The 24,476-nt window shown below is 43.2% G+C and overlaps 1 protein-coding gene and 1 long non-coding RNA gene across 8 annotated transcripts in view; one reads left to right on the top strand and one right to left on the bottom strand.

Annotated features, from left to right (window-relative positions):
• Positions 1-1,238: 1,238 nt before the first annotated feature.
• Positions 1,239-24,476, top strand: part of TTC33 (tetratricopeptide repeat domain 33) — a 65,597-nt gene continuing 42,359 nt past the window's right edge. For 2 of the 6 annotated variants that reach the window (XM_084833138.1, XM_084833135.1), the window contains exons 1-3: positions 1,239-1,278; positions 1,557-1,634; positions 4,166-4,392. In XM_084833138.1, the coding sequence (XP_084689264.1) occupies positions 4,175-4,392 (218 nt within the window). In that variant the 5' untranslated portion in view covers positions 1,239-1,278; positions 1,557-1,634; positions 4,166-4,174. Of the gene's footprint in view, positions 1,279-1,556; positions 1,813-4,165; positions 4,393-24,476 lie in introns of all 6 variants that reach the window. The other 4 variants (XM_084833136.1, XM_084833133.1, XM_084833137.1 and 1 more) reach the window with 2 other exon arrangements.
• Positions 1,501-12,365, bottom strand: LOC146352048 (uncharacterized). Of its 2 annotated transcripts, XR_014787577.1 has the most exons (4): positions 12,212-12,365; positions 6,169-6,240; positions 4,155-4,304; positions 1,501-2,661 (listed from the first exon to the last, which is right to left on the bottom strand). It is a non-coding gene; the product is annotated as an uncharacterized LOC146352048 (long non-coding RNA). The 2 variants fall into 2 exon arrangements; XR_014787578.1 differs by lacking the exon at positions 6,169-6,240 and having other exon boundaries at positions 12,212-12,355.

Genomic DNA, 24,476 nt, shown 5'->3' with positions numbered 1-24,476 from the left:
TGTGTAGCAGCTTCAGATCACTGCTGTGTTTTTGCCACAAAGGCAAGTCCCTTTTGGGTTCAGTGGGGCTTACTCCTAAGTAAGAGTGCACAGGCTTGTGGCCCTAGTTAAGCATTGCAGGCTGCAGTTTGGAGACACATTCATCTAGGCATCAACTTCATTGCACATGGTGGTTCTTACTTCTGAAGTAACCACACGTAAATATTCTTGCTCGTGGTTTCTGGATACAGTTCAGGAATCAAACAAAAACTTGGTGCTTGTGTTCTGTACCAGTGGAGCGACTGATTGCATCATTTTTATCTCTTTTGTTAGCTGTCCCGAGAATGTTTGTGCTGAAGGTTGCAGGAGTATAAATGTAAAAAGATGAATCAGTGATTAATTGCATAATGCCCTGTCCTGGAAAAAGCAAAGAATCATAATTGTACTTTAAAACCAGTTAACACCCGCCCCCCATCCTTAATAAATCAGCAGGATGGATGCCTTTATGGCAGCCTCCCCCAACCTGGTGCCCTCCAGATGTTTTGGACCCCAACTCCCAGCATTCCCAACCATTGGTCATACTGGCTGGGGATGGGAGCTGAAGTCCAACACATCTGGAGAGCACCAGGTTGGGGAAGTCTTTATAGGGCTGCATCCAGTATTACCCCTACTTAGAGTAGACCCATTGAATCGAATGGCGCTTAAACTAGACAAACAGCGGGTACAATTCCCCATATTTTCAGAACATGAAAATCTCTTCAGGAGATTAAAAGCCCTGGGGTGTGAGCGGACGTAGTTCACCTTCCCCAGGATAGATTGCTAGAGCCGCCACTGCGACCTCGTCACATCGCTTTTATCGGCGGCCCGGGCGACATGCATTTCGCCGGCCACCTTCACACTACATCGACCAGCATGCTTTGGGGCGTAATCGCAGCATGCACAGACCAGGGCGACTCCCTCGCTAGGCCGGAAGTTGTAGTTTTCCTGCGCTCTCCGGCTGTCGGCGCCACGGAGATAGAAAAAGGAGGGAGTGACACACCGCCTCAGCTTCCGGTAAAAGTTGGCGAAATCTAAGGCGCTGTTGTTCTAAGGCGTTGGTGTATTTAGCGGCTGTATACTTGGTGCCGGAAGTCGGCCGGAAACCCGTTCCGGGTTGGACCGGAAGCCTCGGAGTGGACGGCCAGGGACGCAGCGTATCCAAACTGGCAGAGTGTAGGCGTTTCCGTTTTTGCAGCTTCCGGAGGGGCGGGGCTTGATCCAGTGGAGAAGAGAGAGAGAGCTGGAGAGGGGGGGTTTCAGGTAACTCTGCCCTCTTTTCTGCTGGGCCTTACTCCCCCCACGCCACGCCACGCCACGCCACTCGTGGGTAGAGAGAATAAAGTGTTATCCTACAGACCCCCCCAGCGCCCCCCCCAGAAGAGAAGGCCTTCCTCTAAAAGCCTTCTCTCTGCATCCCCCCCGCCCCCCCCCCGGTATGTTGGCCTCTCAGGCCTCGCCCCAAAAGAAGGCCACGGGGGCATTGATTTGCCAACATTTATTTGCCTGTATGTGTGCTTATTATTATTTTTTTTTGATAGATGGGAACGTAGGAATACTTGTTATCATTTAGATGGACAAGCAGTGCATCTCGCCATAGTGCGGAAGGCTGGGACCAGGTGAGCTGCGTGCCTGCCTGTTCAGCCTGCTGCCCAGGTGCAAGCCCCAGGCCCAGCTCTGCCTTTGGATGGTTCTTTATCTTTAAACCAGACCGGGGCTGGACGGCGCTTCAAATAGAGGATGCCTTCAAAATAGAGGATGGTCCTCTGGCAGCCCTTCAAAGACAGGGTAAAAAAGGTAAAGGTAAAGATGTCCCCAGCCAGTCGTGTCCGACTCTAGGGTGCGGTGCTCATCCCCGTTTCTAAGCCGAAGAGCCAGCGCTGTCCGAAGACGCTTCCGTGGTCATGTGGCCGGCATGACTGAACACCGAGGCGCACGGAACGCTGTTACCTTTCCCGCCGAAGCAGAACCTATTTATCTACTTGCAATTTCTTGCTTTCGAACTGCTAGGTTGGCAGGAGCTGGGACTGAAGACTGGAGCTCACTCTGTCACGCAGCACTCGGGTCTCGAACTGCTGACCTGCCGACCTTCCGGTCTGCAGTTCAGCATCTCAACCATTAAGCCACAGCGGCCCCTTCAAAGACAGGGTAGACCTCTGTAACAGAGGACACCTGGCTTTCTAGGCCTTCCTTGAGTTTATTAAAGCTGCAGTTTATTAAATTCAGTCTTATTGGAACTTGTCTCTTTTAAAACGTTTTAACTGTTTTAGCATGGTGTTTTATCCTTTTGTCTTTGCTGTTCACTGCTTTGAAATCTTTTGATGTGGAGTGGTATATGAATGTTATAAATAAATACGTGCCCATCGCATTACCATTTTGGATTCTCAGTAAGATCCTTCCAGACTCTTCATTATAGGGCCTTTGATGGGCAACTGTCCATCTTGGTTGCTCAGGTCCTTCACTGGGAGTGTGTGTCTGTTCATGTCTCCTTCCCTTGCCTCAGTGATGGCCACAGTCCCTCAATGGATGGGGGGGGGGGTCGGGTCTTATTGCTTCTTCCTTGAGGTGCCCAGTTCTGGTTTTTCTTCCGCTCTGCTCCTATGTTGCTCAGTTTTTCACTGTAAATGGAGATGCTTCTTCATTGTCCTTTATAAACATTGGAGTTACAGAAAACATAGATCTTGCTCTGACTGGTGGATGGATATGTCATAAATATTTTTATTTATTTATTTAAAACATTTGTATCCTGCCCTATATCATTAAGATCTCAGGGCAGCATACAGATAAAATCAGTTTAAGCAGTATAAAAAAATAAATAATTTAAACAGCTAAAAAATATTAAACCATTAAACAAGTTAATACCAATTAAAATCTAAAACAATAAAACAGAACAGTGTGCTACTTTAGGGAATGCATTTTAGCCCTCAAAGGCTTTGGTAAAAAGCCATGTTTTTACTTGGTGCCAAAATGAGACCAATGTCTGCGCCAATCAGACCTCCAAGGGGAGGGAATTTCAAAACCGGGGTGCCACAGCAGAAAAAGCTCTCCCGTGTCCTGCCATAGTGTATGTCTCGCCCTGGTGGGATGCAGAGTAGGGCCCCTCCAACAGATCTCAATCCTCGGGCAGGCATATATAAGGAGAGGTGCTCCCTCAAATATCGAGGCCCCAAGCTGCTCAGGGATTTAAATGTCATCACCAAAACCTTGAATTCCGACTGGAAGCGTATCGGCAGCCAGTGCAATTCCTTTAAAATTGGTGTTATATGATTTTGATTAGGTTTTCCGGTCAGCTGCCTAGCTGCTGCATTTTGCACTAGCTGCAACTTCCAAGTCGTCTTCAAGGACAGCCTCACATAAAGCGTATTGCAATAGTCTAACTGGGAAATTACCAGTGCATCTACTACTGTGGCTAGGTTATACCTCTCCATGAAAGGCTGTAGCTTGCGGATCAGCCGAAGCTGGCCCCAAGTACTCCGCACCATGGAGTATCTAATATCTGATTGAATAGATATAAAATTAACTGTGCAGTTTGATATAGAGACCTTTCTTCCACTACACATCTAAGCAAAATCCGATGAATATTTAATAAGTTTTAAAGGCTCTCGTTTAAAAAAATAATGTCTCAGGAGGAAACTAGTTGCTCTTCTGCACAGCCTATGTTTTGGCTTGATTCAGACAACTCAGAACCACTTAAAAATGTATGTGTGATATCTGTAGATTCTGACCAAAGTGAAGTCCAGAGTTAACACCTCTGCAGATGCTTGGAAATTCAGGAAGTTGAAGCTTGGGAATGGTGGACTCTGCTGTTTGTTCACGGTTGTTTGAACCCTCAGGGGCATAAATGTGGAAGTGAAATGTTCACAAACTCTTCCTTTAGCTGAAATGTGACCTAAATGTCCCTTTAATAATAAATAATAATAAATAATAATAAATAAAGTCTATGTTTTGGCTTTCATTTTAGGGGGGTGGATGTGTTTGTTTTTGCATGTGGATCTAGAAGTCATAGATCAAGGCCAGAATTTGTTGCAGAAATTAGCCCTTTGTGAACAAGTAGCCTTGCTACCTAAGTTAGGACTAATTTCAGTTGTAATCTGTTAATTTTCATGTAAAACTAAAATGGTGTAAATAGTTGAAAATACCTTCTTTCCAGTGTTCTGAAATGGCTTCCTTTGGGTGGAAGAGGAAGATTGGCGAGAAGGTGTCGAAGGTAACATCTCAGCAATTTGAAGCTCAGGCTGCTGATGAACAGGATCTTGTTGACAATGATGAGATTGATTGGCTTCTTGAAGCTAAAAGGAAAAAGGGACTTCTGGAAGACAGCTTGGCCAAAAGTAAATGTTTAAAGGATGAAGGTGCAATTTTGGCTGAAAATGAAAGGTATGGATGCTGCTTTTAATTTCCCATGATGACTCATTCTTTTTTCAGGTGTGCACATTGTGTTTCTAATTGGAAAATGTCTTCTGAAGCATACTAGGTTAAGGAAATCTGCAGTTGCTGAGATCCGGTGCAGGTATTCCCACTTGCCTAACCTATGTGCTCACACACTCCTCCCTGCTCATTCCTTCTCCTTCCCTCTCACATGGCATTCCGATTCCCTTTCAGCTTAAGAGTTAGAGGTATGTCTGCACTAATCTTAACACTAACCGCAGTTATCACCAAACCTTGCTAACTATGCTAACCTAGCTAACTATGATAAGTGGTAAGATCAGGGCAAACATAATACTACACAGAGATAGATCTGAAACAGAAAGGGAAGGGGTTGGGAGAAGGTGGAGTGAGAATTGTGCAAGCCTGTGTGGGGCTGCTCTTGATTCCTAATCATGGTAAGGTAGCCAAGTTATGTCACATTTGTACCAGTCCAAAATACTTGATTCCTGCACTGAGCAGAGGTTGGACTCGATGGCCAAAATGGCCTCTTCCAATTCCATGATTCTTTGTAGTATATTGATGTCAATTCTTTAGCCCTCTTTTTGGCATATATGAAGTAAGAACTTAAGAGCCTTGCTGGATCAGACCAAAGGCTTATCTAGTTCAGCCTCCTTTTTCCCAGAGTTGCCAACCAGATGCATATAGAAAGCCCAGTGTAGGACATGATGGGGATAGCCAACAACTTGCATTCAGAGTCAGCATGCTACCTCTGATCCTGAAGGTAGTATGCATCCATCAAGACTAGTAGCCATTTATAATCCTATTCTCCATGAATTTGTCTAATCCCTTTTTAAAGCTGTGTAAATTACATTTTATGGGAGCAAATTGCATAGTTTAACTATATACTTCCTTTTGTCTGTCCTGGATCTCCCACCATTCAGCTTCATTGGTTGGCCCCAGATTCTAGTCTTATGAGAGAGGGAGAAAAACTTCTCTCTATCCACTTTCTTCACAGTATGTATAATTGTATAAATTTCTATAATTCCCCCCTCCCCTGCCCTTTATGTGCTTTTTTTCTAAACTAAAAAGCTTATTGTAACCTTTCCTTGTATGGGAGTAGCTCTACATCCCTGATAATTTTGGTTGCCCCTTTCTGTACTTTTTTCAGCTCTACAATATCCTTTTTGAAATACAGTGTGTTAGGTAAGTGTGTTACCTGTCACTGGGCCAGTTCGCATGACATGACAGCCCTCTGTGGGTTGTTCAACCCTCGGTGAGGCTGTGAGCATGCTTGTTGCCATTTTGCATACTGGGGGTTGTTGTGTCATACAGAACCAGCAAACAACCCTTGTGTAAGCATGGGAGGCAGGTTCACATGATAAGGAAATTTCCAGCTGGGTGTTGAATATGCAAAATGGTGTCGCAGGCACCGTGGCTTATTGTGGGTTAAGTAACCCTTCATGGTGAGGCATGGATGGCATGTGAACCAAGTCACTGTCTTGTGGATTCCTGCTTTCTGAGCCCTGCTTGCCAACCAATTTACAGCAACAAGTATTAAGGTCAGCTTATATTCCTCTGCCACTGTATTTAAGGGGCATATGGAACTATATAGCAGTCAGTGATTCCATTTCCATGTAATGTACAAAGCTACTTTACATTCGGGTGTTGTACTTAAAATTGGAGCTAAATTTGTAGAGGTGAATATACCCTTATAACATAGACCATCTGTTATAAGATTTACAATGCAGTCTACTCAGAAGTCCCTTTGAGTTCAGTGGTACCTACTCTCAGGAAACTATGTATAAGATTGCAGCCTTAGTGGTGTTTCCAGACTGTCTCTGTGTTCCTCTTTGATGCCTGTTGGTTTTAAACAAATAAAAATGAAATCACAGAACAAATGAACTGAACTGGTTTTAGTTGCCATATAAAATGTGATAACCAAATTCACATTTGCATGAGACAACCCTAAGTTTGCTCCTGTGTATACACTCAGCAGGAAGCTGCAGCCAATCACACCTCTCTAATGGATGTTCCTCTCTGACTTCACAGTTTTACACATACACTTGAAACATTTCAGGTTTAAACCTGCACGTGTATTGTATGTGAAGTTGCTGTTTGTCAAAAGCAGACTGTTGTCAAAAAAGAGGTAAATTTTAATTTACAAGTTAGTAAATTTAGGGCACAATCCTATGCGCATTTAGACAGAAAAATGTCCCACAACTCCCAGCATGCTGAGAGTTGTCGGACTTTTTTCTGTCTAAATGTGCATAAGATTGCACCCTTAGTCATGGTATAGTAGTAATGTTGGCTAGCCACTAGATGACAGTAGAGACCATTTTAATCCAGTGAAATAGGATAGGATCATTATCTTTTGATGAAGTTCTCAAGCTTTTAAATAAGAAGGCCTTTAGGCATAATGGAAAGGCAGCTAGTCATCTAAATAGGCAGCACAGACAGAAATTGAGAGATATATTTCAGTCACTGTAGAAAAATCAGGGATCTAAATTGTGCCACTATTTGAAGTGACCGTCAGATTATGCTAAACTGGTCAAATCAGTGCTCATGCCTACTTTGCATGCAGTAGTAATTTATTTTGGGGAAATGTCCTAGGTGTAAAATAGTTTGAACTTACCACCTTAGTCCTGCACTCAAAAGTCTGATGTAACTGGGAAGTTTTTTCTGCATCCATAGATAATTGTATTTGTAAATTATATGGTCTGTATATCTTTATTATGTGAATTAGTTCTCATTGTTTATTTATTCAGTAGCAATGTCTATCTACCTTTTCTCATGTGAAACAAATCATTGTTCACAACCTTCCCCCGCCCCTGCACACACACAACACTGAAGGTCAGAAACTACGTATTTGTATAACTATATTCTTTGTTATCAATCTGGCCACCTGAGCTGCAGCATTGTGCAAGAGCTTGCTTCATTTCTTAACACAGAGATTCATCTGCATGCTGTTTTCATATTTTTAAGAGTGATTGGCTGGTACACCTTTTAATGCCTTGTGGGACTCAATGAAACCTAATTACTTGCTGTTGGAAATATGTTCTTGAACAGAAAGAACAATTAGAGGCAGCTTTCTAAAATGTATGTCCTCGAAACCAGGCTTTCCCACTCTGGTGCCCTCCAGATGGGAGTTGTAGTCCAACACATTTGGAGGGCATTAAGTTGGAGAAGACAGTGCAGAACCCAAGATGCTATGGGATCACTGACTGCTCATCTCCAGATGAGAAATGCATCTTTTCTGTTGCCAAAGATTGAACCACCATAAATGCAAAAATATGGCCACCAGACTCCAAAAGAACTACTCCAGAGTTTTTCTTTTGCCTGTGTTGGTGACTTCTGCATTAGCCATGTATCTTTGGGCTGTGTCTAATGTTAGTCCTGTTTACAGTAGACCCATTGAAATGAATGGGACTTGAGTTAGTCATGATGAACAAGTCCCATTCATTTCAGTTGGTCTGCTCTAAGTAGGACTAAGATCCGATACAACCCTTTGTGTGTGCATCTCAGAGTGTGTAACTTTCTGATGACATGCACTTGATTTAGGGAGGACAACTAGGACAAAGTCTGAGGCTCCCTTTGTAGGTTCACTTTCTATTTAGTTAAATGCTTTGGACATTGAAAATACCTGTAACTGTATTCTTATTTAAGGAAGCTGGCATTTTAAAAAGCCCTTCTTATGTAAGCACATTCTAGTTTGGGAGATATTTTCTGCAGGAGTTTGATTTATGCAACTTTAGATTCAGATTTAGAAACTTTGTCAGATTTAGCACCTTCTATTCCCATTTTGTGGTGTTATGGATGACATCTGGATATTTAATGAATTAGGCTGTGTCTACACGGGCATGCCGTTGAATGGACATCATCACCTAAGAATGCTCTTCTATGTTGAAAAACAACACCCTCTAAGTAAATAGAAAGCTAGCATATTGGTGAAACAGGTCATAGCTGAGCACTTCGTTTGTGCTAGTTCTCTATTTGCAGGGAGTTAACATGGAAGAGTATTAAAAATAGTATAAGTCATTCTACTACCTCAATATCCTACTGCTTCATGATGTGTGTGTAGACTAGGCCTAAAACTTTTGTCAAAATGAGTACTAGACCAACGTCTCATTGGCAGATTAAGAATTCATTTATGAAAGGACATTGAATCCTTTTTGGACAGAACAATGAAACTCCTATGAACTGAGAGAGAGTGTTGGACTAGGAGTGGGGATACCTAGGTTCGAATCCCCACTTAGCCATGAAAGTCACAGCATAGCCTTGGGCCAGTCAGTGACCTGGCTTGCACATAATACAAACCTATGGTTTATTTAACCCATGGTTTGTTAAATTCTGGGTTGTCATGATGCATGATCCCACCCGTGCTAACGAAGGATGGTTTGTTAGTCATGAACAACCCAGGGTTTGTTGTTGGGTTCTGAACTCTGGGTTGTTTAAACCATGGGTTGTTGTTACATGTGAACCAAAAGCGTGGGTTGTTTCACTAGGCTATGGAGGCAGCAGGCAAGAGTAGTTAAAAAAAACAACCCCAAACACCTGCTCTACATGCCAGTACTACAGCGCTGCAAAGGCATTTGGGAAACAGGGAGGGAGTGGGCAAAGGAGGAGGAAAGCAAACAACTCAGGAAGTGAGAAAACAAACCACAGTTCAGTTCCAGCTTCTTCCTTCTGATGAAGTGGACAAGGTGCTTTCATTTGTAAAGCCAACCACCTGCTTACTTGATCCTTGCCCATCTTGGCTCATTATGAGCTCCAGAGAGAGGCTGGGTGAGGGGATCAGGGCGGTGGTGAACGCCTCCCTTGAGGAGGGAGTGATGCCATCAGCCCTCAAGGAGGCGGTGATAAGACCACTCTTAAAGAAGCCCTCCTTGGATCCCTAAGTTCTGAACAACTTTCGCCCAGTCTCGAATCTGCCATTTTTGGGCAAGGTGATTGAGCGAGCGGTGGCGATGCAGTTGAAGGCACACTTGGAAGAATCTGATTATCTAGATCCATTTCAGTCGGGCTTCAGGCCTGGGCATGGGACAGAAACGGCCTTGGTTGCTTTGGTGGATGATGTGAGGAGGGCTCTGGATAGGGGTGAATGCTCCTTCCTTGTTCTCCTCGACCTCTGAGCGGCTTTTGATACCGTTGACCACGGTATCCTCCTGGACCGCCTGGAGGGGTTGGGAAACACCGTATTGCGGTGGTTCCTTTCTGGCAGGTACCAGAGGGTAGCACTGGGAGAGGAGGTTTTGGATCCGTGGCCACTCACTTGTGGGGTGCCACAGGGTTCCATCCTCTCCCCAATGCTATTTAACATCTATGTGAAGACGATGTTACACATAGATGATGAGGGCTATCATCAGGAGGTTTGGGGTGCGGCGTCATCAATATGCGGATGACATGCAGCTCTACCTCTCATTCAAATCTTCACCAAGGTTGGCCATAGAATCCCTGTCCAAATGTCTGGAGACGGTGAGTGGCTGGATGGGGTGCAATAAGCTGAACCCTGACAAGACCAAGGTACTTCTGGTGGGAGACAAGAGGAGGTTGGGGGATGTTTACCTGATGTTGAATGGGGTACGGCTACCCTTGAAAGACCAGGTCCGCAGCCTGGGGGTCATTTTGGACTCCCAGCTGTCCATGGAGGCTCAGGTGTCAGCTGTGAGCCAGACAGCGCTGTACCAACTCCATCTAATATGGTGGCTGCGCCCCTACCTTCTCGACCATCTGCTCCCATCGGTAGTACATGCCCTGGTCTCCTCTTGTTTAGACTACTGTAATGTGCTGTACGTGGGGTTACCCTTGAAGATGGTTCAGAAGCTGCAGCTGGTACAGAACGCGGTGGCTTGCCTGATTAAAGGCAGCCGCCGGCGAGATCACATCACTCCAGTGCTGAAGGAGTTGCACTGGTTACCATCTGTTTTCCGGGCCAAATTCAAGGTGTTGGTTTTGACCTTTAAAACCCTATATGGTTCCGGCCCAGCCTATCTCAAGGAGTGCCTCCAGCAACACCAGACAGGCTGCTTAACAAGATCAGCCTTGGATGGCCTTCTCTCTTTCCCATCAGCCCGGACAGCTAGGCTGGTGGGGACGAGGGAGAGGGCCTTCTCTGTGGTGGCCCCCACTCTGTGGAACTCCCTCCCTAGGGAACTCCGCCATGGCCCCTCTTTAATGAACTTCCACCGCACATTAAAAATGTGGTTGTTCAGGCAGTCATTTGGGCTGGGTTAGGGTATTTTTTTAAAAATGACATTTTTACTGTGGAATTTTATTGTCTTAAACTGTTTTATTATATATTCTGTACATCGCCCAGAGTGGCTGGGTGACCAGCCAGATGGGCGATTAATACATTAAATAAATAAATAAATAAACAAACAAACAGTTCATTTCATTGTCTGCCAGACAAACCCTGGGTAGGCCAACAAACCATGGGTTAAATAAACCATGGATTAGCATTATGTGCGAACCAGGTCAGTATCTTTCAATTTAACCTACTTCACAAGGTGGTTGTGAGGATAAACATGGGTGAGGGAAATTATGTATGCTGCCTTGAGCTCCTGGAAGAAATGTGGGATATAAATATATTACAAAAATAATAAATAAAATATTTGAAAGGAGTTGCACTTGACAGATTCTCTTCTTAATACATATTTTTCAGTGAAAAGTTTTATAAGCACATTACATCACTTTTACTACAGCTAGTCTATACTTATGAATGTGGATATATTTCTCAGCCTTTACTTCTTTCTTGTTTTCCTTTTAATCTTAAACGCTAGATTATTGATAAATACAGAAGCCATTAACAAGTTTGCTTCCTTCCTACGTATTGCTTCTCAGCTTTATTAAAAAGTTATGATGGAGGACAAAGGTCTTCAGATTACTTAATCAGCTGGTGTTTGGCATAACCACAGCATAAGAAGCTATCATGTTTTGAGATCTGGGGCCATTATAGTTGGTACGCAAATTCCAAACACGAGTTTCCTTCCCTAGAATTTTATAATACTTAGAAAACGTAATGTTATCTCTTGTTGCTACTGAATTGCAGAGAGATATGCAAGCACCTAAATAATGTTCTTTCCGGGATATCAATTACTTTTAGATTTGTAGAATGTTGGCAGAGGACAAAGTTGTTAGAACTGCTTAATCAGGTGAGGAAGCTGGCACTTCTTGCATCGATGTAATATGAAGAAGTGATATTTTTAATGAGCCAAATAATCTCAGGGGAAATGTAGCAGCTGTTTAATAGCACACAATATGCAACAGGATAGGAAATGAAGAACATGGCATGCAGTTGTAAGGACAAATAAAGGCTTGTGAGAGATCATTGCTTAGGCTGAGAATTTACCGGAAAACAAAGGCTTGGATCCTAAACAGTTAAACCCCTTCATTCAGTCTGGGCAAACCACACAGGCTACGAAATGTGGGGCTGCCATTGAAAAAGCTACCCCTGTGTCAAGTTCTGCTCCCATCTACTCTAGGGGGGAGGAGCGCAGCTCAGTGGTTGAATACCTGCTTTGCATGCAGAAGGTCCCGAGTTTGATCCCCGGCCTTACCAGATAGGCCAGGAAAAACTTGTGAGCCACTGCCAGTTACTGTTGACAGTACTGGGCTAGATGGACCAAGGGTATGACTCGGTATAAGGCAGCTTCCTCTGTTCTTACCCCGCCTTTCTACCAAGCAAATGGCACTCAAGGCGGCTTACAATCATTATTGTAACTATTAAACCCACCCGATTAAAATCATAATAAAATAAATACATTAAAAGCACAATTAAAAAGACAACATTAACATCCAACACAACAGACCAGCATACACATCAAAGGCTTACTTGAATAAAAACATCTTTGCCTGTCGGCAGAAGAACAGCAAAGAGGGAGCCAACCTAGTCTCCCTCAGCAGGGAGTTCAGGACCAAACACCGCTTTGGTGGCTGTCCTGTGTTTCTGACAGTGTGTACTCTGTATCCTCTGTCTAATCTCTGAGACTAAGCAGTTTGCAGAAGCAAAGGTCTGTCATGTTGCTACATGCGCAGAATACAGAACTGGGCAGGTGACAAGGGGAAGATTAGGACTGCAGACCTTTACACATTTTCCTGGGGGTACGCCCCACTGAACATAGTGGGATATATTTCTGAATAAATATGCATAGGATTTGCATGGTAGGTTGCTTGGACAGTGGAGGCTCCACAGGCCCTGAAAAAGATCTCGTTCTGCTATTGTCATATATACTAAGAGTGATCTCGGTTCTATGAGTGCTGTCGCTTATGTACCCAAAATAGCACCATGCATACTCAAAACAGAGGCATCAGCAGACTTAGAGGAACCCTGTGGCTTGCAGAAGTACAAAGGAACTGTAGGGAGGAAATCATAAAGGGAGGGGAACCCAAGAACAGCCAAATGGAGACTGAATATGCTCAGAGATCATGAAATGTTGACAGAATAAGTTGGGGGGAAAATGGAAGCCCAGGTGGCAGGAGGAGTGGAATGGAGTGGGTGGAATCCTGAACAGAAGCACTGCACACTGCAACCTGTTATTGCAGGTCCCACTTTATTTCCATTGTTCAAGTGTGAGTGCTGTTGCTTAAATGGCACTACCCATGCACAAGAGGGAGGTATCAGTAGACTCGGGAACTCCAAAGTTTGTAGAAGTACAAACAAAACTTTAAATGTCCCCGCCCCCGCCAAACCCAGTCCAATGAATACTGAGCATGCTTGACTAACTTGGGAGGGGGAGGGGATGTAATGGAGTGTCATGAAGGAGGGCATGAGTGCCTCACAGAAACTGCGGGACTCCATACTGCATCTTTAGAGAAAGTTGGGTTCAGTCCCTCTCCTTGACATACTTGTTTTCTGTTATGCACAGAGAGGACTTTTTTTTTTAAAGGTGAGCAAGCAGTCTGAAGCAGTAATAGTCCAGGAAAATCTTTACCATGTGATTTTTCCGATTGCATACTCTGGCCCCTGTCCCTCTTGAACAGCAGCCTTTCCTGTGCCTTATGGCAAACTGACTTTGAAAGTGAGGGCATTTTCAAGAAAATTTGTGTAAGGGTTGGGTAATGTCATCTGCTCTTAAGAAAGTGACAAACAAACAATGAAGGAGTTTTCAAAAAAAATTCTGTAAGGGTAGAGTAATGTCAGCTGTTCTTAAGGAAGTGACAAATGGATAGGCTTGGGTGAAACTCTTGTCTAAACAACATAATAAGGCGACTTTGCATAATCTCTGGCACTGTTCTCACCAGAACCCAAGGAAGCCATTACGCAATTTCTCAAGGCGAACTTGGACAGTGGCTATTATGTACTGACAGTCATGAGTCCAGAGGATGCCTGTAAGTCTGTAGGATAGTTTCCTGAACTGGTTGATGACAGACCATGTCATCTAAGATGTTTAAATGCAACCCTTGATAAATGAATAATGTTTGTCCTTTAGGAGACTGGACTCTTCATTGTTATGGAAATCTCTCTTAACTGAACAGGTCTTTGCTGTTTCTTGTTTCAGTTATTCTAAAGAGAAGTAGTAATGAGCTCATCTGAAAGGTCCCCAAAGCATTATTTTTCCAGGGTAATAAAAAGCACAGAGACAACAATTGCTTGAAAGAGGAAAAGAAATGCATTTGCAGTGCTGCTGGTTACCATGGTAGATGTATAGCGTGTGTGCGTGTGTGGATTTCCGGGAGCTAAATTATTAAATGCATACAAAAGAGATGGAAGGGTGTGACATTATTTGCTACTGATCTTTGCAAAGCAACTCCCCCCGCCCCACAGGCTCTTGAAACCTTGAATGACCTGTCACTCTTAAATGAGCAGATCTTCTGTACAGAAGTAGTAGTCATTAAACCTCACATTGCCCTAAATTGCAGAATGATACCTAAAAGAACCACCCTTACAGACCAGGAAATGAGAGAAGTGGGAGCCTGTCCATGGTTTGGGAGCAAATGTATCTTTCAGAAACAAGTGGGTGTCAGTGTTTAGAGCAATCTAGAAGTTTTCTGCAGTATAGACGTAAACCAGTGTAAGTATCAAGGTTTCTGTGGAGGAAGCCTGGGAATTAGAGGAGCCTTGTGAATAAGCCCACAAAATTACTAGCTTGTTGGGGTCTCCACCCATCTTTCAGCAGCCCTTTGTTTTTCTATGCTGACCGGGGAGGATGGGAATTCCTTCTAGCTGCCTTTTTAGTTCCTATGCTGGGCATGGAGGAGGGATGGAGCTGTCAGGATTGGGCTTCAGCTTCCTGGTTTGGTTTTGGACTCTGATTCAGATTTGAAGGCAGAGCTAGAAGAAGCCCAGTCAAGACAGGGAGCTGGGAAGGAAATTCTCCAAGACTATCCAGAAAGCAGGAATGAATCTTCCCAGGGGCTTATCGAACAGGAGGCCCAGCTTCAGAGACATCATCCCCCCTCCTGGTGGGAACTCGCCCTTTGTCAGAGGGGGAGGGAGCACCAGAACTGACAGACATCAGAGTTCGTTGCAGAGTTAAGCGGGCACAGTTGAGAGGAGGTGGGAGCTGGTCTGCCAGATTGGCTGCCTGCCAGAAGTTGGGTCAGGAGGACCCTCCCTGAAGGAGGAGTCTGGGAAAAGCATGGGCATGACGAGATTTGAGTTGACAGGCAACTGCCTTGCTTTTTTAGCTAATTAGGCATAATGCTACAGGTGTGAAGAGGTGTTAGTAACTGAATAAAGGTTTTGTAGATTGCACAGCAAGTTTCTGTTACCTTACTACTCAGTGGGAGGGCTTAGCAATCCCTGACAGGAGCACACCATCTCTCCTCCACCAACTAGTTCACTCACCTGCATGCCTTTACTGGTCACTTATGGCAACCAGGCTAGTGGTTAAATACAAGGCTGAATTAGAGCATAGTGTCAAGGAACTTGCAATACTTCTCTACTGAAAGGAAAGCTGCCCATGAAGAAGCCTGACTGGAAATCACAGGCTTCCCTAGCTCAGTTCTAGGCTGTGGGGTAGTTGTGGTTGCCATACCAAAAGTACTCTTATTTGCCATTATGTCACATCAGCAAAACAATAACAACACCCTTATGATAAGTTTGTGTGTGTGTAGTGGGTGGGGGAAGCATATGAATTCTGTTGAACGGAGTACCTCTGTGTTTGCTGAGAATATAGAAGCACATGGTGCCCTCCATGGGATCTGTTAGAGAGGGCTGGGCCGGGCTGGGCCGGGCCGGGCCCCAGTCTTCCAGGGGTGGGGTGGAGTGGAGGTTTTGCCCTTGTTGCAAAGTATTTTGAAGAACAGCATTTTTCCTCGCAGGCATCAATGGCAGCCATTCACTTATATGGGGAAAGTAAGGAGGTGCGCCACATCTGGTCACACAAGAATGTAATGGAATTTTGGGAACTCTCTTTAGATGTGAAGAGGAGATAGAAATAGAATTTATTCCAGGGCTGAATGATGGAATTGAAAATAAATTCAGTCTCCCCTAACCTGGGGCTCTCCATGCTGGCTAGGAATTATGGGAGTTGCAGTCCAACACAATTGGAGAGCCCCAGGTTGGGGAAGGCTGGCTTAGGTCAAAGGATCTCCAGTAGAGAGTTCTGAATACCCTTGTAAAAAGTTTCATATGGTTGCAAATGGAAGTGTGTGTGTGTGTGTGTGTGTGTGTGTATCATGCATGTGCCCCCAAAGGATGATTGGCTGTTGGCTAACTTGGAAAAGAACAATGCCAGAGGCCTTTGGAAGATGAGTTGTTTAATTTAATTTTTATAGCAGCAACCCTACAGTGTGCTAGATAATTCAAAGTGCATTTAAATAATAGAATAAAGGTCTAAAAGGGCCTTATATATTAATGACTTCCAAGATGTGTCTTAGAGCTAACATCCTTAGTGTAGTGTCTTGAAGAGACCAGTGCACAGGAAGAACAGCAACGAGAGCAATCGTGATTGACTGTAATGTTTCTTCATTGATACAGTTTTCCCCTTACACTGAAATGGCTTTGCATAATGAAATATTCTTTACCCAAAGGGAGGAAATCTCATACAATATTTCCCGAAAATGGAATGTGACGTCCCAAGAAAGTCAGCAGATTTTATTTTTCAAATGTCCACGTATCTTAGCTTTTTTCTTACTAATCACAATGTCATCTAACAGTGTTTTTAAGGAAAGATCCTGACCACAGATGTGACCTTCCAGTTAGTTAAGAGAATACTGGTGCGCTGTGAATCATGATGTAATAGACTAGAATATAGGTTAAGAGGAAAGTAAAATATAGGTGTCCTTTCTAGAAGATGTAGCCTTATTGAAAAATGTGGCTCATTTGTCATAGCTCAGCTTGTTGTGCCATCTAGGCATTGTAACACCTTTAGGACATGAGCATTAGTGACTAATCTGTATTTTTGATGTTGTTTTCTATATAGACTCCATTTGTGGGTTGCAGAACTTGCTATCTCCATTATGAAAGAACAAACAGGAGAAACTGGGTTTTGAACTGTGCCCCCAACACACACACACACACACACACACACACACACATACACATTTACAGCATATGGTCAATATCCTTGCTCTTGGCCTTCCTCTCTCTTGTTTGTGCCAGTGACATGAAAATGGCAACTGTTTTGATTAGGAATTCAAAGATAATGGATTCCTGGTGTGCGTTTAATGCTGCATGTGCAGGCAAGGGAACCTGTTTTTAAGAATAGAAGAAAAAGCATCCTGGATCAGACCAAAGTGCCATCTAGTCCAACGTTCTGTTTGTACAGTGGCCAACAAGATGCCAGTGGGAAGCCCACAAGCAGGACCTGACAACATTTTAACTCCCTTTTGCCCGAGTTCCCAGGCAACTGGTATTCAGAGGCATACCGCCTCAGATACTGGAGGTAATATATAGCCATCATGTGTAGTAGCCACTGAAATCCTTATCTTCCATGAAGCAAGATATCATGCATGTGCACTGGTTGTCAGTCAGCTTAGACAATACCGGGCAGAATGGATCAATAACATTCAGTGCAGCATGATATGATGAAGTCTCATTGATTTCAGTGATTACTTTCCAAACAAGTGTGCTTGGGATTCTTGTCTGCCTGTTGCGATAAGAACTTAAGAAGGGCCATGGACCAAGGGTCCATCTAGTCCACATTCTGTTCACACATACTGTACACCTCTATCATGTCTCCCCTTACTTGCCTCTTTTCTAGGCTAAACAATCCCAGATATTGCAACCTTTCTTCATAGCGGAGTTCCTCCAGCCCCTTGATCATTTCGGTTGCCCGTTTCTGCTCTTTTTCCAATTCTACAACATCCTTTTTTAGGTGCAGTGACCAGAACTGGACACAGTATTCTAAGTGTGTTGCACCATAGATTTTATTGTCTTATTGTCATATGGTAGGTTAGTTGTAGCATATTGTTCTTTGTATATTGTATATTTATAAGAGAACTATAAAAATGGTGAGATCCACTGTCTGGACTCAGTGACTATTCTGCTTCTTTACAGCTGCATGGTTCTGCCAATATTTATCTGTGCTTTCTCACTATCTGTTTCTGAAAGCAATTTCTACTGTATTTCTACTTTTTACAATATGGTTGTGTATGCTTTTTGTGTGTTCTTTTTTAAAAAAACGATCTGATGCTTCTTACCCAGCTCCTGCCAGTGGTTTATAAACAGAAGACGAGGAGAGGTTATCACTTTGCCAATGAAAATGACAGGAAATTGTTAGCAAAGCCTCCTATATAAATCCACATTTTTTTAATTTTTGGATTAATTAAAACAGTAAAACATCCCTTCCTCAGTCAGCTGACACAATGCAGGTTAGAATCCCCATTTCCGCTCATAAGCTTGCATTGAAAGATCAGTTGCCATTGTTTTTGGTTTTTAAAACCTCTTGATTGAGAGGTCAAAAACATACACCATGACTGCAGTGTTAAGTAGTCTGGAATACATATGTTTTTAGAGAGACCTTTAACTACCAAGAATTGAATATGACCTACCAAGAACTGAATATGACCAAAATACAAAGACTCAGTCTAGAGGTGCCTTCAACAGCGCCGCATCTCTCAGAATCACAGGTCATTACGTCTGTAATAAGTAATTGTGATTTATAACGAAGAGGGCCGTCAACTAAATCAGCAGTGCCACTTCCTGTTGTAGTCTGAACTGTTTCTGGTGATGCCTAGTGTGGCTTAGCTTGTGCTGTGTGGCCTTCGGCCTTTCATTGATGTATATAGAGCCAATTAAACAGATAAACATCTTCCATAAGAAAAGCTGCTCTCTAGCTCCTGTGCTGTCCCGTGTGTTCTATAGAAGGAAAAGAAAGCTGGATAACTCTCAATGGTCCTTTCAGCTCAACATTGAGTCTTCAGTTGTGTTTTTGCTCACTGGTTGTAACGGAAATGAGGTTTGCTTTACTGGCGAAACCAAGGCTAGGTTGTCAACACATCAGAAGATGAAAGAGAATAATTTTATTGAGTGTGTTGTAAACATACTGTGGGAACACCTAATACAGCTACAGATGTCAGGTCAGACACCTGCAATGTGATATCTCCCAAGATTAGCTCACTTTTGAAGGGTTTGAGATTAATTAGTGAGTAGATTTGATTTGTACGGAAGTAATAATGTTTTTCTTATCAAGCTGAGAAGTTGCAACAGGATATTCTTATCAAACAGCAGATACTATGCCAAGTTTAGGAGTAATATACCTCACACAGTGATCTTTGAACTGGCATTCCATTTATTTATTCCTGTACATTTATTCCTGTGTTCCTGTACATATGACTCTTGGATGGGGTGGTTTTATTGTATCATCTTTGTCCAATGAAAAAAGATGTATTAGTTTTAAACTTAGCAAAGTAATAGCTCCTTGTACTAGGGTTCACTCATGGAAGATGCCTCTGCCCAATTTGGGGCGCTGCCCGTTTCACTCTATACTACAACCTACCTCATTTAGCTGGGTCTCTTGACCCTCTTGTGTAGCATGGGGCAGCGGGGTGGAGGGCGTTGCCATGGGGAGAAACAGTGGGGATGTCTGTAACCACCAGCCCAGTTGCACGCACCTAAACCTGGATCCAACCCTAAATTATTGCAGTCCTGTATCTCCTTTTTCTGTATTTTTGTTTTTATACATTTTCTAAATAAATAAAGCTCTATGTCTGCATTGGCTTTCAAGATCATGAACTCTGTTGTTCTGAAGGCTCACCAAACCCTGAACTTGGTCATCTTAGAGTTAGGAATTTTTGAAGATTCCCATGACATTATACAAAAGGCCTATGTAGACCAGCATCCTGTTTCTTATAGTGGTCAGTCACATACCTCTGGGAAGCCCACAAGTGGGATATGTGGGCAATAGCCCTTTCCCACTGTTGCTTCTTAGCACCTGGCAATTCAGAGGCATAGTGCCTCAGAAGCTGGAGGTAGCATATAGCCATTATGACTTGACAAGAGTCAACCAGTGCAATCCTGAATGTGCCTATGTAGAAGTCAATTCCATTTAGTTCAATGGGGATTACTCCCAGGTCAGTGGGGATAGAAATGTAATGAAGTTAATGTAAGGTGTTTAAAATGTTTGGGCAAGCACTTTGCCATGAAGAATTATGATTTATTTCAGCAATATATTATGTTTGCATGTACCTTGATTTCTGAATAATATTTGTAAATTAATTTCAAACCAAACCAAACCTGGGAGTCTGACACACTGCAAAGTGAAGCACTGGCTTCCAGTACCATCTTTAATTCCGTGAATGCCTCATAGAAAATAAAAATGGTGGGTGGCTGCAGCCCAGGGCTTTGCCTTGAAGTGCTACCAGCTGCCCAGAAAGAAAGGGTAAGTTAGGGGTGGTTGGGACCCTTGTGGGGGACGAGAGGGGATGATGGGGAGCGAGGCATGTGTGTTTTGCCTGTGCTTTACATGAGTTTTTTGTTTTTTGTGGGGTATTTGTTTAGAGATGTGAAGGCCTGGAAAAAAATGGAAACAATTGGGGAAAAAACATCCCCCCCCTTTTTTTCCCCAAGGACCATTTTTGTTTTTTTCCGAAAAATGAGAGAAATTGCACAGCTGTGGATTATGAAATATTTATTTTAGAATTTAAGACAACATATTTATATATTGTTACCCAGCCTTTACTCCCCCCAAAATGATTTCTAACTATGTAGCAAGAACACTTCTATAGAAAGACTACAGATGTAAAATGTCTGGAAATAATGAAGCCATGGGAGAAAAATGTTTTTTTTTTTTAATCCTCTCTATAAGATTCCCAACGTAGTTATTTGTTTAATTCCTAATTAAAATTATTGATCTAAAGTATATTTTACAGATAGACATTTATGCTCAGTTTCCTAACATGTGAGTAGAGTCACTGTTGTGCATTCTTGACAGTAAATGTGCATTCTTGATAGCTAGGGTTTTGTTCTACAGAGTCTGGTGTTTCTGATGCTGTAGTAGTAACTGAGTATAGTTCTAATCCATTTAGACAATAATTACAAATTTACTGAGTTTACTCTTAAAAGTTTTAAAATATAATGATAATTTTATGAGCAAACTAAGTTATACATAAAATAACTTTAGGAACAGAAAGGCTACTTTATGCTCCTAAAGCAGCCCTTCCCAACATGGTGCCCTCCAGATGTTCATGGGCAATTGTTTGATGCATATTTGAGAGAGGTACAACAAAATGTCACAAGCACAGACCTAGATTCATAAAGGGACCCTGCCAACAGAAAACAGACTAAAAAGAGCAGAGATAAGACAGCATTTTTCCCGAAGTTTTAAACAGAGCATATTAATCTTCCTTCTTTAAAGGAAGGTTGCAGATAAACAGAAAGATACTTCTGCAGACTACCTCTGGGATGTCTGAAGTTCACAGGACTATAAATATTATGTGGGTGATCTATTTAACTTTGGCAGAGCCAGACATTTCAAATAATTAACCCCCAAAACCAGACAAAACACACACAAAACCCAGGCAAAATACAAACTAAACCAAAAACAGTAACAAGCAAAATGCACATAACACCAAAAAAACCAAGGCAAACCACACATCACAAAACGAACAAACAAAATGAACTAGCTAACACACATGCACCAAATATAGAGATGTAAAATTTCTGGAAATATTGAGGCCATGGGAAAAAAGCAAGTTTTTTCCATTCTTCTCAGAGGGGGGGATTGGGGGGCAATGTGAAATATTTGGCAGGGTGGCCCACAAATTGTGGTTATTTCTAGAAAAAAAATCAGCTATACTGAAGCCACAAGGAGGCACCAAAGTATATGAAACTTTCTTGGGAATCACTGGATTTGGAATTTAGGAAAGTAATTTATGAGAGCTAGAGGGCTACATGATCGCACATACCCAGTTCTGCACTAGTTGCACTAAAATGTGTACCTTGTCTTTCATAATTAATATATGTCCCACCTCAGCCTCAAAGAACAAAAAAGGGACGATGTTGCAGTATGACACATTAGAAACATGTAGAGAGCCATCTCTCACAAATATTTTTCCACGAATGTGGAAACTCTTGCTGCTGGAAACTCATTGACATCTAAGCCTAAGCACCTTTCAGAACTCTTGCAGTGAGGCTTGCTTTTCCACGATGGGGTCATCTGGTAAGTCAAGACAAAGGGTGAAGTTAGCTTTGTTATTTCTTTGTCAAATTTAAATTGGTTTTTAATAGGGTTTTAGTGCTTTCTGGTTTTCACTGCAATTGCAATTATGCATTTGATGAGCTGGGTGGGATTGTAATAGCCAATTCAAACCAATCCAGCTCAGAGTGTATAGATTTTGTTGTCATAAGCAAGAAAGTATTGCAGGAAACAATTGCTGAGGGGCTCAGTGCATTGCAGGCAGAAGGTCCCAGGTTCGATCCCTGGCATCTCCAGGTTGGGCTGGAAAAGCTCCTGCCTGAAAGCCTGGAGAGCAGCTGCCAGTCATTGCTGCCAGTACTGGGCTAGATGGACCAAGGGTCTGACTCAGTAGAAGGCACCTGCCTATGTTCCTGTGATGCTGCATGGCCAATTCTTTTTGTTCAGGAGTACTATTGTAGGGGAGCTTCCTCTAATTAGCAGGTCGCTGACAGGATTGTAGCCAAAACGGGGCCACTGAGAAACAAGAGGCAGGCATGAGCATGCTTGTGGAAACCCCAAGGTTTGTGTAAACGCAAATTAGTATTTTTTTTAAAAAAATCCTAAAGTGGTAACCCCCCTCCAAATGCCTATTGAGGTCTGAGCATGCTCAGTAGCTGTATACTGTTGATTGCATTTTTACATGACAGTGACCCTTAGCTAGTTTATGTTCCCTTCTTGGCCATGTTAACTCTGACCATTCAAATATGCAGTAGAAAAGCTAAACTCAAACCTTCAACACATCCATGATAGGTTAAAAGCTGCTTTTGTATTACCACTGGTTTTTGTTATACTGTTGGTAAATATTTTTGTGGTTAATATACCATTCTCAAGGAAGAACACATTTTTCTTCCAGGTTTCCATAGCCCATCCCTGACAGTTTAACTATTGTAGGGGCAGGCAACCTGTGCCCTCCAGAAGTTTTGGACTGCAACTCCCATAAGCCCCAGCCAGCTTGGTCAGTTGGTCAAGGATTCTGGGAGTTCTGTTTAGTCCAAAGCATTTGGAGGGCACCAGATTGCCTACCCCTGAACTATGGTTAAGTGATGGGCGTGTTAACGTTTGAACCACTGTCGTTTAGACCATATTGTCAGGAATGCCCCTGTTGCCTTATGAAATCTTCAAGTAGCCAGAATCAACATGCAGACAAAAGGGCTCTTTTCCAAGGCTTTATTTCCATTCTACCTAATGGAATTCTGTATGGAATTCTACCTAATTACAGATGCTAATTGCCTGAGACTAAGTGGAAAACTCAAAGGAGCAGCCTACCAGGGGATTCTAAGCGTTAGGAACATCAGTTGGTCTCCAATTGGTTTAGAGAAAAGCGCGGCAAATCTCTGAACTTAAGAAGTAGGAGGGGAGAGTCCCCCCCCATCCTGTGGGGCCTTGGGGTGCAGCTGTTGTCGTCACGCCAGTTGGGCTGAGCACCTCCTCTCGGCTCCCACAACCTCCCGCTTGTCTCTGCACCTGTGCCTCATGTCTAGAAGCTCAAGTTGTCCCTCCCTCTCCATGCCAGGGTCACTGTCGCTCCCAGGAATGTGAGCGGGGGGGGGGCTCTCCCTCCAGCTGCACCTCTGGAAAGCGAGCAGGTTCCTCTCCCACAGATTGTATCTCTTCCTCAGAATCAGAGCTGCTTTGGGACTCTATGGGCTCAGATCCAACCCTGACAGATATGTCTCAAGATCACATCTAGGGATATCGTATTTTCTGTAGGCTGCTGCCTTTTGAGACTCTTCCTTGCTAGAAGAGTGTGAAAGAGCTGTGAAGTTTTGTCCTGTCCAATTTCTTGTATTCTACTCATTCACAGACCTAGAATAAAATGCCTCTTGTTCGGTTGCCCATCTTAGCTTTGTTTTCATTTAATCTTAAGGAGGCTCAGAAAATGGTCCCCACTGTGAATTGGGGAGGATCACTAGAACAGAACTGGAGAACTCCAGACCTAGAATAAGTGACTTGCCTTTGGTTTGGGTTTCTCTTTAGCATAGCAGTTCAGGATGTAATGAGACATGATGTTAGGAGATCTGTGATTAGATCACCTGCAGTTTAGAGTGCAATCCTATGCATGTTTAGCCAGAAGAAAGTCCTAGAACTCCTAACATTCCCCAGCCAGTGTAGCTGGCTGGAGAATGTTAGGAGTTTTAGGACTTTTTTCTGGCTAAACATGCATAGGATTTGACCTTTATTAAAAGGGCAAATGCAGCTGTTGTCTCTGTGTATGGAGAAATTCCAGTCATTGGAGAAGTGGGATTCAATCTTTCCCTTCCGCTGGATATGGATCTGCTGACATCATGTCTAGTTTGGCCATTAAATAGTAAATGAACCTTAGTAAACACCAGTCACAGATTTCAAGGAAAGGTTAGGTAAATGGGCTGGAAAATATTTTTCAGCCTGAGAGCCATATTCCTTCAATGGAAACCTTCTGGGGCCCTCATGCCAGTGGTGGGTGGGGTCAGAGACACCCTCCCCTCTCTCTCACCCTCTCATTCACCCTTCTTTCCCTCTCCACCTTTGCTGTCTCTCCCCAGCTGCCTCCCCTCC

This window comes from Heloderma suspectum, chromosome 2 (assembly GCF_057233095.1).
Source record: "Heloderma suspectum isolate Gila_16-S chromosome 2, 16-S_ref, whole genome shotgun sequence".
NCBI lineage: Eukaryota > Metazoa > Chordata > Lepidosauria > Squamata > Helodermatidae > Heloderma > Heloderma suspectum.
This window is presented reverse-complemented; position numbering and strand designations above follow the sequence as displayed.